The sequence below is a fragment of the Haliotis asinina genome, chromosome 14 (genome assembly GCF_037392515.1).
Source record: "Haliotis asinina isolate JCU_RB_2024 chromosome 14, JCU_Hal_asi_v2, whole genome shotgun sequence".
NCBI classification, from domain to species: Eukaryota; Metazoa; Mollusca; class Gastropoda; order Lepetellida; family Haliotidae; genus Haliotis; species Haliotis asinina.
In genome coordinates this window covers 16,675,253-16,691,758 of record NC_090293.1, presented here as the reverse complement: position 1 = coordinate 16,691,758, position 16,506 = coordinate 16,675,253, and the positions used below count along the sequence as shown (strand labels likewise).

Sequence of the window (16,506 nt, the reverse complement as noted above, 5' to 3'; positions counted from 1 at the left end):
CCATGCTTGTCTGAAGAGGCAACCAGTGTGACTGGGTGGTCATCATGTGACTTGGACATTGTATCCAGAAAGCGTAACTCAAACACCATTATGTCAATCACATGGCTGTCTGGTCCAGACTAGGATGTTTACAGACAGTCGTCTTGTAGCTGCTTGTGCCATTAAACAGAAAGGAAAGAATGGCAATACCTGCAGTCATGTGCCACAATCCCCATAGGCTCATAGCACAAACAAGGACAGTGGAGTGGTGTGGTTTAGTTTTATGCCACTTTTAGAAATTGTCCAGCAATGTCACTGCTGGGGATACCAGAAATGGGCTTCACACATTGTACCCAACTGGGGAATCGAACCCAGGTCATCTGAGTTAGGAGCAAACATTTTAAGTTTAACCACTCGGCTACCACACAGAATCTGTTTAGTAATGAAACATACTCTTGACGATGATGTGGTCTCCAAATTACACATGCACGTTTAGTGTATTCATTTCCAAATTCTACCAGCAGTATTGTTCCAAGGTATTATGACGGATATAGTATATACTGAAATTAGTTCCATGAATATTTTTTTCTCCTCTTGATGTTAATATAGTATCAGATGATATCTACATATATCAAAGCTATTCTTATTCCCGGCAACGCATTTTGCAGGGGGTATTAAAACGCACCTTGTCCATCCATGCATCCGTCCGTCCATGCACACATTTATTTTTTCCGGAGCAGATTGGTCTAGTGGTGTAGTGGTGTTGTTTGATAATTTTGGAATTCTGAATAAAATATTTTCGACGTTTCCATGGCAACAAGTTTATCAAAAGTGGTAAAACACTAAGGAATTCCAGCATCCCCTTGAGTTTTGGTTGATTTCTTGACTAACGCTGCACTCAGCAATATTCTAGCCATATGACAGTGGTCAGTAAATAATCAAGTCTGGACCAGACAACCCAGTTATCAAAAGTGTGAGCATCAGTCTTCGCAGTTGGGAACCGATGACGTGTGCCAAAGTCATCAAGCCTGAACACCCTATCAGCATGAGTTACTGAAGACCAATTTGTGGGGATATCCCTTTCAGCTTTAATCTCCAAATCAAGCTGGCCTGAACCCTGTTTCACAAAGTGATCTTAGTGCAATGACTGTCGAAATTCTATGTTATCAACCTGGCTCGAATCCAACTGTCGTCTCAGATAGTCTTTTCATGGTTATAACACATGGTTACACTATATAATCAGAGGTGTGTATTGTAAGTCCCTGGAATGTGTATTAGCCCTGGATCGCTGTGAAGAAGACAGGCACTGTGGGCAGCGCACATGCAATACATGGAAAGCACAAGCTTGTCTTGAAAATCGGACGGGTTACGGCCATGTGATGTCAACGCACTCACTGTTCCGTGTACCCCGTGGAGATCTATTATGAAGCACCAGAGCATACTAATATCAATGGTTTTATATTATTTTAAAAATTATTTTACACAAAAACGGTTGATAAGTTGGAGAAACCACTCCTACTTGGGTTTTCAAGAGATAGTGAACTCTAAGAGTCATCCTGACAGGGTTTACAATCTTTTGTAAACCCTTGTAGTCGTAGTTTCTCCTACACTTAAAGTACAGGAGTTACGATAGTCGTAGCAATCACATTGTGAAACGCAACCTTGGCATGATTTCACTGGAATACTGTTCTCCCTCTTGTTACATACCCACGGATGTCGTGGCAAGACGTACACCTGCCATGGCAAGACGTCCACCTGCCAGGAATGGTTAATTTAGACTTCAAGAATTCTGAATTAATAGGACCCTTCAGTCCCAGAAGAGAAGGGCTCCTTAATTGTTAAACTTTAAGATCTTTTTAATGACAAGGAAGAAGGACCCTTTAATTTACATTGTAAAAGCATCTCCTAAATTCTGAAGGAAACATATCCCTAAATCCCAAAAGTGTAATGACCTCTAAAATCCTTGAGGAAGGAAACCTTAAATCATAAGTAGACAAACCCCTGTATCCTAATGAACGTGTTGTAGCTTGAAATAAAAAGACTCCTTAAATCTCAAAGAAGAAGGTGTTGTTAAATCCTAAAGTTGACTAACCCCTGTATCCTGAATGTAGGTCTTTTAACTTGAAATACAAAGACTGAAAGAAGAAGGTATTCTTAAATTTTGAAGAAAAGATCCCTTTAAATCAGTCATGAAGGCTATGTTATGTTCAATACTAAGTTTTGAACAATGTTTATTCATTTATTGTGCAAAGAGAATAGACAGACTTTGGTGACAAATTCATATGTCATGTGTTTTTGGTATCTGATGAATCTGCCCAGGGTTTGTTGCCATGGCATTTTCATTCTACACCTGATGATCTTACTAACAGAAGGAAATGTTTGATGATTTCTTTGCCCATATCTTCATATAGAGGTGTAAACAACTTGCAAATATCATTTTGCACCTTCACCTCAGTGTTACCTCATTTTGTACATATCTCAAAAGTGGCAAATTGGCTGCAACTCAAAGATGGCTGAACTTACACGTTCAAGGTGCTACAGTATCAAAATTACCACAAATTTGACATTCTTTTTGCTGAATTTGTACAAAGATATTGCATTCATGGATGCAATATAATCACCATGTGGCCATTGTGTGGGTGGCAGTTTGTTTCTTAACTCTGATAATAAAATGATATAATTCTGGCTGGTTCAGCCCAGTTTATTGATAGTATACCCAGTGTACAAGATATATCATCGCTTATCTCCCTTTTATCCCTGTGCTTAACTTGGCAATAATTGTGACAGCTTTATCTCAGGAAATAAGCCTCAGCCAAGAATACACAACTCAATTCTAAGAGATAGTAGTTGCAAGCAGGAAGATATGAATGCTTTACTTCATTGTGAAGCATTCTGTTTGGTCCTGACAAGATGACACACTATCTCAGTACAGGATATACTCTGCTACTTACCCTGAAAACGTTGCCAAACTGTTAGATAAAGCTCACTTCTCAATGGGGATGCTGTCTTCAGAGGTGTGTGATGTTCATAGCTTTGTGTTGTCTGTCCACAGATTCAGACATATCTGCTTAGCATCTTGAAAGACTTGTGCATATCACATGCCAAGATAGCACCTCTGCCAACAGATTTAGAGGGTTTGTCAAGTCATATTAATGCAAATTTCCTTCATGTCTTTTAAAGTGGCACTATTTTGTCACAGATGGTTTACAGAGTTTTAAAATATTTTTAGGATGCTTTTCTTTAAAGTATTTGAAGAAGGGCACCTTATGATGGAGAGGAGTCTTGAGCAGCATTGGTTTTTGAATATTAAGTCAATTTTATGTCTTGTTTTTATGGAATTTTGCCTTCAGAAAACCTACAGGCATTGCAATGGATAAGAAATAAAATAACAAAAATCACCAGTTAAAGCAAAACCCACATGCATTTTTCAAAGTTCACATTTGCAGAGGTGTTGGGAGCAAATATTGTTAGATAATTCAGTTTAAAGTTGCTGAAAAGAGATACATTTCTTTCATGTCCTTGCATGGTCAAAGTCTTATATCTTAACATTAGGATTATATTTTTCTAAGAGCGAAAATGCGTAATTTTCATAACACGTAAATTTAATTATGATAAGAGGTGTTTAAACTTTAGCATTATACTTTTAAATTTTGCTCATATGATGACATGCATGTACATGTATGTGTAACTGCTTGTACTAACCCCGACTTAAGTTGGTTTTATCATAAGTTGCTGGCACACTGAGAACATGCCGCAGTTAAGCATGAATACCCCACACAGACACATTATAATGCCTCCAAGCTGACCAGTTCTTGTTGGACACATTAATGCTGATCGCAAGGCAGGGACCAGCAAGAACCATATTTTAACGTCTCTGGTATGACATGACCATGGATCAAACCCACAACCTTCTGCTCTCCGGGGGACACTCTGACTACTAAACCATAGAGGTGGTCTTGACTTCAGAAGCTGTTGTGGCCAAACAAGAATCCATGACACACACAATCACCTCAAGATTGTCCCTAACTGCCCCTAACAGTGGTGCTTCATCCGGTTCTTAAGAAGGGCAATGGGGAGCCCAGTGGTGAAAGCATCAGCTCATATTCATAAAAACCCAGGTTCAATTCCTCACTGAGGTACAGTATGAGAATCCTGTGGCTGGTGTCCCTTGTAGTCATATTGCTTGAATATTGCTTGAAGTTGAAGTAGTGTAAAACCCGTGTCTCAGCCCTCTAACACTGTTTTGAAGTCCATTTCTGGTTTGCTCCACTGCAATGTTGCTATAATATTATAAAGCTATACTCACTGTTTCCTAGTAACGTTGTTGGTGTCTGTCATGTAACAACAAATGTTGATCATCACAGTGGCTGCTCTGTGAGTGAGTGAGTGAGTTTAGTTTTACACCGCACTCAGCAATATTCCAGTTATATGGCGGCGGTCTGTAAATAATCGAGTCTGGACCAGACAATCCAGTGATCAACAACAAAAGCATTGATCTGCGCAATTGGGAACCAATGACATGTGTCATCTAAGTCAGCAAGCCTGACCACCCGATCCCGTTAGTCGCCTCTTACAACAAGCACAGCAGCCTTTTATGGGAAGCATGGGTTGCTGAAGGCCTATTCCACCCCGGGACCTTCACGGGTGGCTGCTCTGTAAGATGTAGTACAAAGAATGTTGGTTTGGCCCTGATTCAATTAGTTTACAGCCAACCATATTTTTCGCTCTTATATCATTGAAAATGAATCCCCTTTAACTCTCTCCATGGCTTGAAAATATTTAAAAATCCATTTTCTCCATGCCATAAGTTGGTTATACTCCTTAAAATGCTTTCCCAAAGCAGAGTCGCAGAATGATTGATTGGGTGTTACCAGCTGATTAGAATTCCTGATTGTGAGAAGATATTTTTTCATGATGAAAGGTACCCCTCTTAGGAATAGAAAAAAGGATAAATCCTTGTCTTTACCATCCATATTTTATCACCATACACCGACATGTGTCTGTGTGGTGCCGATGTTATCCAGAACTGGGATCCTCTGTTGGATGGAGCCTTGTCTTAGATAACTTGGAGCGAGCCGGGATGTTTTTAGAAACTTCCAAACTGGTGCTTGGTATGCTGACATTTTGTTCTGCGTGTTTTTGTATCATTTGCACTGAGTATAAGAGTAGTACATGAATGAGAATTTTGGCTTTGCATTCTGTATTAAAGAGAAATTCGGTGAAGTGCATGCTTACATTTCTCAGGAAATGAAGGACTTGGGAGTGCAATACATACAAGCTAGCACATATTTCAGGAAACGATTTACACTTGTAAGATAGATATGAGTCAGCTATGTGTTATTTTTGTGGAAACATGTCATTGGTGATGATGCTTTTTATGCATCAACATGATAAGTATGTTTCCAAGGAAGTGTGGACATGACTGAAACACTACTATCACCCCCTCCACCATCCCCCTTGATGTGAAGAGATAATTACATCAAAAAAAGAAAATATTGTTGCTCCGTTTACCCAACCAATCCTTAAATTTTGGTGCCGACCAAATATCTTTTAGAGGTATGAATAAGATGAGCATTCAGATATGATTGGGGGTTAGTGGTAGTGGTTTTAGTGCTTGTGCAATAGTTGACAATCTTAAATTTGGTGTTAAAGTCATGCCTAGACTTGTTGAGGCTCAACGCAACAATGCAATGGGTCGCATACCCATTGCCCTTCAGTCTGAATAGTGATTTAGAAACATTGACTTTTAGGATGAACAATGATTTATAACCAAGATAAACAATGATTAGGAGCGGGGAACTTTAGGATGAACAGTGAATGAAAAGCAGTGACCTTTAGGATGAACAATGAGTGAAAGGGCATTGATCTTGATGAACAACAATTAACAAACTTTGACTTTTAGGATAAGCAAAGTTTATTGACCACGCATGCATTTCAAAAACTTCATTGATGAACAATTATCAAGAACTATTGTCCTTTAGGATGAACAATAAATAATACCCACTGACCTTCAAGATGAATAGTGATTTGGAAACAATGACATTCAGGATGAACAATGATTACATACCATTTATCTTTAGGATGAACAATGATTACAAACCAATGATCTTTAGGATGAACAATGATTGAAATCCACAGGACTTTAGGTGTGAGTGAGTAAGGTTTTACACCACTTCTAGCAATATTCCAGCAATATCATGATGAGGAACTTTAGGATGAACGAAGAATGAAAACTGTTCATCTTTAGGATGAACAATGGTTGAAAACCATTGACCTTTAGGATGAATCATCAGTGTAGCTACTTGTCATATAATCCTGACTTCACAGTATCCAGGTTTATGGAATACAAGCATGGGTTTTGGCAGCAGTGTGTCAGCCACAAGTGTGAAATGATTGTTAGCAAGCTGGAGAAACCACTGGAAAGTCATTACAGATGCACTCCAAGAAGCCCACAACTGCAATGAGTGGCGACTTTTTATTGTTCTCCGCTTTCACCTTATGTAAACGTTGCTGAGTTCAAAGATAACAGAAGTGTCTTCATGCCAACAGTTGGGGTATGCCTGGAGGTACTTGTTTAGCTGCAGAAATACCCACCATTAGCCCCTTTCTACAAACAGGGGCCAATTGAGACGAAGTCTAAATTTAATTTGCACAGTAGACTAAACTGAACCAACAGAACAAAGGCAAGAGGCGCTATTATTTGCCAAGTTGGATGTAAGGTGATTTTCTATCTGGTTAGAAGAAGTTGTTCAAATGGTAATTAAAATTGTTATCTTTCTTTGTAATTTGTTTGTCCCTTGCAAGCTGTCTAAATGTTTAGTATGGATGCAAGATGGGATAGTTTATAAGTACTTCAGGTAGAGAACATGGATTTAATTTTGCCTTTTTGTGTTGTTTTTCCAATGCCTTATGGAACAGTTTTATGCATTCAGGAACTGATCTCAAATCCTACAGAGGATAGAGTGCGTGAGTATGGTTTTAGGCCGCTTTTGCCAACATTCCAGTAATATCATGGCAGAGACACCAGAAATGTGCTGCACACATTTTACGCATGTGGGGAATCAAACCTGGTTCTTTAGTGTGACAAGCAAGTGCTTTAACCACTAGGCTTAGTAACCCCACCACCCCTTCAGAAGGTAGAAGACACTCAAACATGACATATAGGAAATATCCCTTTTGAAACAATTTTTTTTTTTTTGTTTTTGGTTGTTTAGCACTGCACTCAGCAATATTCCAGTAAAATTGTGATAACACTCTGCAAATGATAGTCTTGACTAGGCAATCATGTGATTTACATCACAAAAACTTATCCCAGCAATTGGGATACAATGATATGCAATCTCCAGAGACTGGCATTTGCAACAGATCTTTAATCTCAACTTGAATCCCAACTGTCAATGTTTTGAATAAGGAGGATATATATTTATATAGTGATTTGAGTGTAATTTGTCAATATGAGCTATGGATAGGGATATGGATCAGCTGTCCTTAAATTCTCTCAAAATACATTTCCCCTACCATAAAACATCTCTTCCCCCGGTAAAAGCTGAATTTTTCATTTGCTGCTTTAGGGTGGTGTAAATTAATTAGTTCAAGAGGTATGCTTGCGATTGAAGCAACCGAGTCTGACATTTTACAACTTTGAAACTGAACCTCCTGCACTGATGGAGCATTTTCTTGCAACCAGGAAGCACTTCCTTTCTTTTGGGTGGCTGTCAAGTTATTTTGAAGTGACTGAATTAAATGTATCGCACCAGTTTAGTGTAATTCAAATTTCAATCATGTATCCAAAACCAGCCTATTTATCTCAATAACACAAAGATGAAACTACCCAAGAGACAAGGTGCTACAGGGCACACTGAGAGCCAACCTGCAGCTCAAACATAAACTGTTTACAGAAGATGAAAGATGGAAAAATTGAATGGACCATGTTTGCGTCATAACTGGCAAGGCTGTTGAGACTTGAAGACCTTGCTTTGGGATAATGCTTCACTTGAAATTTACACTCTTGCTAAGCTTGCCAGAATGCCTTCTTGATTTCTATTGGAACTTCCGTCTTAGCAGTAGATGTTTGTTCCAGTGTCTAAACTGTTGACGTAATGGATTTCTTTGCTTCCCCTCAGTGACGTGTTATCAATTCCTGGTTTGGCCGATGAGCATGAATAGAGCCTTTAGCAGTGTATACTCCTGTAACTTGTCACAGATGGTATGTCAGTGGATATGCAAGGGTTCGTTAGCCTTATGAAACAGGAGTGTTTATGTACGATGTTCTTTCCCATTAAAGACAAACATTTTCTTTGTAAATAAAGAATAATGTTTGTCAAACAAAACAATATTTGTCTGTTCTGTGTATTGCCCACCCAGAACTGTATTTATAGGTTAAAGCCAACATCTTTTCTTGTAATTAAAAAAGGTTTGTTAGCATGAGGAGTGAAAGGAGTGAAATCACGGCCTTTCTCCTTCACATTAGGATAATAAACCATGACATAGCAGGACATTATAAGGCTGATAATGACCCCTCAGTCACACTGTCACTACGTTTTCTTCTTGTGTCTAGTGAAGATCTGAGTTTGAATTGGTCTTACAACCCATGGTTGTCATAGGAGGTGACTAACGGGATCGGGTGGTCAAGCTTGCTGACTTTGTTGACACGTTATGGTATCCCAACTGCATAGATCAATGCTCTTGCTGTTGATCAATGGATTGTCTAGTCTGGATGGGACTCAGTCTAACTAAAGTAATAGAATCTATACTTTTCTAAGAAAGTTTAATCCCAAATATGAAATATGTTGTATGTCTGGTCCAGACTCAATTATTTGCAGACTAACACTATATTGCTGGAATATTGCTGAGTGCAGCATTAAACCACAAACCAATCAATTTTCTCCTTGTGCAGGCAGGTATGGCCCACTGTACAAAGGCTCTTGTATTTTCCTTGCAGAGTTGCATCCTTTACATGTGCCAGGATCCAGTGGTGTAACCTTGGGTGTCATTTAGGGCTCTCCTCGCAGAAGTGACACACTGTGATATTACTGATATATGGGTTTTGGATTGTACGATGACCAAACATATGTCCTTGTTTGGTTTGCCAGGTGGATTAAATGAAACCAAATCCAGTTTTCTCCCAGTATATTGTCCCTGTAAAATGTTTCTTTAAGCTGTTCTCTATGAAAATCCGGGTTCCTCAGCAACTAGCTGGATCAGATTGTCAGACTCTCTGAAAAGGCTGATGTATGTCATCGAATCAAAGATCCATAGATCGATCCATAAGATACTAAATCGGACTCAATTGGTTGCAAACTATGGCCACATACCTGGAATATTGCTGAGTGAAGAGTTTAACAGCAAACAAATGTCATGCTCTGTCAAACCATACCTTCTCAAAGGTTTTTTTATGCCCTATGTGCCTCATGCAATGTTATTTTTTCTTGCAGATCAACCTCTACCTATTGTCGAGAATTCTTTATGGCCTGTTGAAGCTAGCAGTGAAGCGAGGCTATATCCCCAAGCCTAAGAAGGATCCCTTCCCCATTTTTGCGGCAGTTGTGTGGGGAATAGTACTCTGGTTGTTTGAATATGAGAGAGACACTCTCCAGCCTTCTTTAAAGTCGTCAATGACATATCTGTATGATGACAGCAACAAGTGGCGGGACTTCAGAGACTTCCTTCTATATAATAATGATAAAGCATGGTAGTGTTTTGTCACAAGGTAATATGCTGCACTATACATGCTAGGAATATTGGCTAGAAAAAATTTGTGTGCTTTTTTAAAATTGTGTAGGCCAGACCGATTTTATTTCATGTCTTTTTTTATTCTTGTCCTCAGAAAACCTACAGGCAGGAGGGGAAAAAAAATAACAATAAAGTGAAGAGTAATAGTCCCTTTAAATACTAAAAGTATTTTTTGGAAGGAAGAATAGATAATATTTTTTCTTACTCTTGAAAGGTGGATCCGTAAAACAAGAAATAATATTGATCTGGCCTATTTTGAAATCTGTGATTGATTTATATGTTGGAGTGAGTGAAAATGATTTTATGTCACTTCCAGCAATATAACCGACCACAGGGAACACCAGGATTCTGCGGAATTGAACCTGGGTCCTCAATGTGATGAGAGGATGCCTCAACCACTAGACTACCTCTCTGTCTATTTTCATATACCAGTGATGATGCTGGCCTCTCCGATTATCAGTTCAGTTTGATTTAGTTCCCCCAGCAGCCATTCTTGCTGTGAGAGGTGACTTAAAAAATTGGTTCAACAGCCAATGTGACTTGTTTGATGTCATCTTACCTCTGTGGTAGTGTCAATCTACTATCAATCACTGGATGTACCTGTGAAGATTCGGGTCAGAATGGGTTATCAGTAACCCATGCTTGTAATGAGAGGTGACTAAGTGGATCGGGTGGTTGACACATATCATTGTATTCCAGTTGCGTAAGTCAGTGTTCATCACTGGATTGTTTGGACCAGACTCAATGATTTACAGACTATTGCCATATAGCTTGCATAATGCTGAATGTGTTATTAAGCAACATACAAACAAAAGAAACAATCACTCGTTTAGAAAATCTGTCCTAAAGTTCTTGGTTTACATCCTGTTATCATACAACTGGAATATTGCCCAGTGTTACAAACAAAATCAGCTAAGTCAGTTGTAGATTTTGCCTGAATGGTAACACGAATGTTTGCGACCCAAGGGCATTCCTCCATATACAACTGCCAACATGCAACTGAAATGCCACTAAAACTGGCATTTTACTCTCAACCTCACTTAGTACTTCTGAGAGCAAATTCTAATCAGTATCCTTAGTGCCTGTTGTGTTCTAAAATATCCGCTACCACTACATTTTAATATATGAAAGATGTTTACTAATAAAAGCTTGAAAGAGAAATGGTTTCAGAGATATTATATATGCACAAAGAACTTATTTAATAACCCCTGTATTTTTGCAATCATAGGTTTGCAACATGTTCATTAAAGTTCTTGTTGTGTCCACAATGGAAAAACAGTTTTTCTGACCGCCATGATCCTTTGACTATTAAAAATGACAAAATGGTTGGAATCCATGTTGATTTTATGGTGACGCTTGCTCATTTTATGAAAACACTGATTTTCATACAAAACCATTTCTGTCCAAATCTGGCCCTGGAGTGTTTAATGTTGAATTTATTGGTGAATATGAACATTCAAAATGTCATTTTGCAATACAAGGTCAGTACCAAGTGTACCCACCATGTAACTGTATGATAGACAACACTCTCCTCCTCATACCAACTGTCAGCCTCCTGATCCTCATGTAAAGCAGCTTCCAGTGGGGCCAGGTTCTGTACAGGAGGATCTCCTTTGTTGCACATGATGACCGGTCATGTTCCAGATAATCTCCAAATGGTTAAGATTGGTCAAGATCAAGTTAAAGATCATGGTTAAGATCAGTCAAAGTCATGGGGTGCTTAATTAAGTTCTTTGTGTATATATACCAGTTTTACAATTTTATATCAAAGCTTGCATCATTTGCCGTTCTTGCGATAAAGTAATTATATAGGTCTGTACTGTCATTGGCAAGGCTGATGTTCTGATTGGTTATTTCTGTTGGCTTGGCATTCTAATTGGTTATTTTATCTTGACACAATGTAGCAGTTTTGATAATGTATTTTTGTTGGTACAACAGACAGTCTGGGTCCCGCTCCTCAAGGGAATCATGGCACTATGACTGTCAAAAGTCTATGATAAAGTATGGGGCTATGACTGTCGTAGTGCTACGATTGCTTTGAGGAACAGGACCCTGATTGGTTGTTTCTGTTGGCTTGACAGACATTCTGATAGGTTTTTTTATCCTGGCACCACAAGCAGTTCTGATAATGTATTTCTATGTATTTCAGTTGTTTTAACTGGGTATTTCTGTTGGGACCACAAACTTTCTGGTTGGTTACTTAGGTTGGTAAAAACAAACATTCTGATTGGTTATTTTTGTTGGTACCACTCAGCCATTCTAATCACTTAAATCTGTTGGTACCACACAGCCTATATGATATATTGTGTTGACTACATGTAGATTATCCACTCTGATGTGCAAGTTTTGCCATTGAAACCATGTCTCACATTGAGAATTCACCCTCAGGTTTAACATATACTTTTTGCCTTCATAATTATGGATCAGAGATTACAAGTAGTTAAGAAAATGAATAGCTGGCCACTTGTTCATATCACATGGTTTATATGCTTTTACTACATGTAATGCCATCTGAGAATCAGTTGCTTTCCAAAATAATTTATTTCTGTAATTTTATTGTATTCTCCTAACACATCTTGAAAGGAGCACTCAAGCAAATAAAAATATATTTTAGGTGATATCCTATTTTCTGATCCTGATTTTTTCCGCGACAGCATTGGTCTTCAGCAATCAATGCTTGTCACACGAGACAACTAACAGGGCTGTAGACACCTGTGATCGTATCAAAATTGTGTAAATCAAGCTCATGCTGTTGATCACTAGATTGTCTTTTCCGGACTTGATTATTCGCAGACGACATTTTCAGCGACATTTTGGCTAGATTCTGTGGTCTGAAACAAAGGTTCATTTAACCTGCCCTCTCAGTCTGAACCTGTACATGGCATAGGAATAACCTTCACAGCTGCTGACAGATGCCCATGTAGAATAAAGGACAAGCAGGTCAACACTGGATCTGACCATTATCTCCACAACAATGTTGCCATGGAAATGTGGTTGCTAATAATATGCTTTGACAGGGGAAATGTATCATTTGTTGAAGATGCTCTGCATCATGCAATCCTCACTTAAACACAACACTATGAATGGATGAGTGAGTGGGGAGGTTTGTTATATGGAGCTTGGATACTATATCATTGAGAATGAAATGTCAGATAATTTGTATTCCATGATGCATTGATACTGTACTCTTAATCCTTAAAATATTTCTCGGTCAGATCCAGAGTGAGTTACAGCTTGTAAGAACTGAGGTTGTACCCAGACAAAATATTGATTCATCAGGGTGTATGGGTACACCGTAAGGTGACACACAATATGTGGTTATTATGTGTGACCTGTCTGTGTGTTGACATGACCAACTAGGTCAGTGCTCATGCCATCAGCCACTAGTTAGGCAGTAAACATGCCCATTCTTATTGTAAATCAAAGGTGGTTATGTGTAAAAAGCACCTTTTTTGTACCCAAGGCCCACTTGCACAAAGTGATCTTAGCGCTACAATCATTGCAACTCCCATTCTCTAACATAGGCTTAAGATAGTGGTTGTGCTAACATGGTATTGTGAAAGTTGGCCCTTGATGCACACTAGTTTGGGGTGAATGAGTTTAGTTATATGCCATACTAGGCAATATTCCAGCTATATGGCGGCGGTCTGTAAATAATCAAGTCTGGACCTTGTTTTGTGATCAACAGCTTTAGAATCTATTTGCGCAATTGGTAACCGATGACGTGTCAACCAAACTAGCAAGCCTGACTACCCGATCCCATTAGTAGCTTCTTATGGCTAGCATGGGTTACTTTAGGCCAGTTCAAACCTGGACCTTCATGGGTCCCACCAGGTTGGATCCTGAAGGGGATTAACAACACATTGTTCAGAAATTAAAATCATTGTAATCGTTATAAGAGGAGGTGATACAGCACAGTGGTTAATGTATTTGCTTGTCAGCATAAAGGATCTGGGTTTGATTCCCAGTGAAATGGACTGACATACTTTCTGGTATTAAGTCTGCAATTCTAGACTGAAGGAAAGCCTGATTAGTTCCTTTTTGTGTGATAGACTGCATGTCACTTACATGATCAAAATATTTTCATGTAGTTAGATTTATTCTCTGAAGTGTGTTTATCTTCATAATTGATCAAGGAATTATTACTGGTACTGGAACACAAACAACATCTACAATATCACCAGGGTTTTTGGTCAGTGTATATATTCATTGTATGTGAATGTTGGATTAAAATATTTTTGTACAAGTAAGTATGGGAATAGTGTTATGTTTTTTGCAGAAGATGCACCTGAAACCTGAAGCAGAAAATATGCTGAACAGCAAAAGAAATGCAACTTTTTTTCTTTTTTTTTTGGTCAAGTTTTTAAATAGGAGATATAAACATTGAGCGCTTACTTTTATGAGATTTCATTTTTTCGAAACCGGAGTTTCTTTGGCCATTTAATATAGAACACCAAGCAGTTAGGTTCTGAAAAGTATATAATAAGCAGTACTTTGTACATTAGCCTTCTCACCATTTTCTAGGACAGGTGGAATTTGGAATGGTGAAACCAGTGCAGCACTACATCATATCATCTAGCCAGATCCAGTTTTGAGGGTTCAAATCCAAGATTTGTCCAGCACAATTTCATGGCACAATAGTATAGTTAGAGGTTTCAAATGATCTAATCAATCACCTTTATAACCCAGGAAACCGGTTGACTGGACCATGGTTGAAGGTGAATGAATGGATGGACCCTGTTTATGATTGGAAAATGTGTAAATCTGGATGATTGGACTGTAGGTAAATATGGATGACAGGACAATGGGCAGCTCTGAAGTGTTAGACAATGGCTACTGTGAATGATGGGACTATGGGGAACTGTGAAGTGACAATGAGTAACCGTGGAGGAGACAATTGGAAAATATGGATCGTAGGACATTGGGTAACTAGATTGTTGGACAATGGGTAACTGTGAACAATGGGCAGCTGTGGATTGTTGAACAATGGGTAACTGATAGTGGGTCAGTGGGTAACTGAATGATAGGACAATGGGTAACTGTGGATGATGAAAGAGTGTGTAGCTGAGGATGATCGTACAGTGGATAACTGGATTATTTGGCAGTGAATAAATGTGGATGATGGGACAATGAGAAACTATGGATAATTGAAAAATGGGTAACTGTGGATGATAGGACAACAGATCACCATGTATAACTGGACAATGGGGAACTGTGTATGATTTCTCAAAGGGTAACTTTGGATGACTGGACAATGAGAAACTGTGGATAATTGAACAGTGGGAAACTGTGAATGATAGGACAACAGGTCACCATGTATAAATGGTTAGTGGGAAATTGTGTATGATTTCCCAAAGGGTAACTGTGGATGATAGGACAACAGGTCACCATGTATAAATGGTTAGTGGGAAATTGTGTATGATTTCCCAAAGGGTAACTGTGGATGATAGGACAACAGGTCACCATGTATAAATGGTTAGTGGGAAATTGTGTATGATTTCCCAAAGGGTAACTGTGGATGATAGGACAACAGGTCACCATGTATAAATGGTTAGTGGGAAATTGTGTATGATTTCCCAAAGGGTAACTGTGGATGATGGGACAACAGGTCACCATGTATAAATGGTTAGTGGGAAATTGTGTATGATTTCCCAAAGGGTAACTGTGGATGATAGGACAACAGGTCACCATGTATAAATGGTTAGTGGGAAATTGTGTATGATTTCCCAAAGGGTAACTGTGGATGATAGGACAACAGGTCACCATGTATAAATGGTTAGTGGGAAATTGTGTATGATTTTCCAACTGGGTAACTGAATTATTGGACAATGTGTAACTGTAAATAGTGGACAATGGGTAACTGAATCATTGGACAATTGGTAACTGTAAATAGTGGACAATGGGTAACTGTAAATAGTGGACAATGGGTAACTGTAAATAGTGGACAATGGGTAACTGAATTATTGGACAATGGGTAACTGTAAATAATAGACAATGGGTAACTGAATTATTGGACAATGGGTAACTGTAAATAGTGGACAATGGGTAACTGTAAATAGTGGACAATGGGTAACTGAATTATTGGACAATGGGTAACTGTAAATAGTGGACAGTGGGTAACTGTAAATAGTGGACAATGGGTAACTGAATTATTGGACAATGGGTAACTGTAAATAGTGGACAATGGGTAACTGTAAATAGTGGACAATGGGTAACTGTAAATGATTTCACAATGCATAAGTGTGGATGATAGGACTTCAATTCACTTATAGTTAAAATTCATTAAAAGCGCTCACCCCGTATATATTGCAAGACATATCGAGACGCACATGCAACAAAGCAATTCACTATCCCATGACTAACCCACTGTAACAATTTATCCCTGGCAAGACTGTTGATGCAGCTAAATGTGCTTATATACGTCCATTTCCTTCATTAAACAGTCATTATATCACATTTGAAACCCACCAAATATCAGTCAACACCAATTTCTTAAGATTAAAAACATGCGTTTACAGTTGTAACAATGAGTGGTTGTGTAGCGTGCGAGTTGGAGGAGACAAGTGGGAAACAATTATGTCTGGGTCGCCGTGAATACTTAAATGCTGCCTACTTAAATACTTAAAAAGTACACATTGAATAGAATGGTGTTCAGAAATGATCCAGATTGTGATAGAATTTAGTTTGAAAGGGGCATATAAGTGGTTTAGCTATACTTTACACTAGATGGGCAAGAGGCTTCTTTGCATGGACCATCAGTGAAAGAAATGTCTCAAGAACACCCCACACGGGAGT

General features: G+C 38.7%; 1 protein-coding gene across 1 annotated transcript in view; it reads left to right on the top strand.

Moving 5' to 3' along the window:
* LOC137261303 (peroxisomal membrane protein 4-like) overlaps nucleotides 1-13,957 on the top strand; it is a 33,314-nt gene extending 19,357 nt beyond the window's left edge. The window contains exon 4 of the mRNA XM_067799027.1: nucleotides 9,414-13,957. Coding sequence (XP_067655128.1) covers nucleotides 9,414-9,674 — 261 coding nt within the window. The 3' untranslated portion in view covers nucleotides 9,675-13,957. The remainder of the gene's footprint in view (nucleotides 1-9,413) is intronic.
* Nucleotides 13,958-16,506: the final 2,549 nt, after the last annotated feature.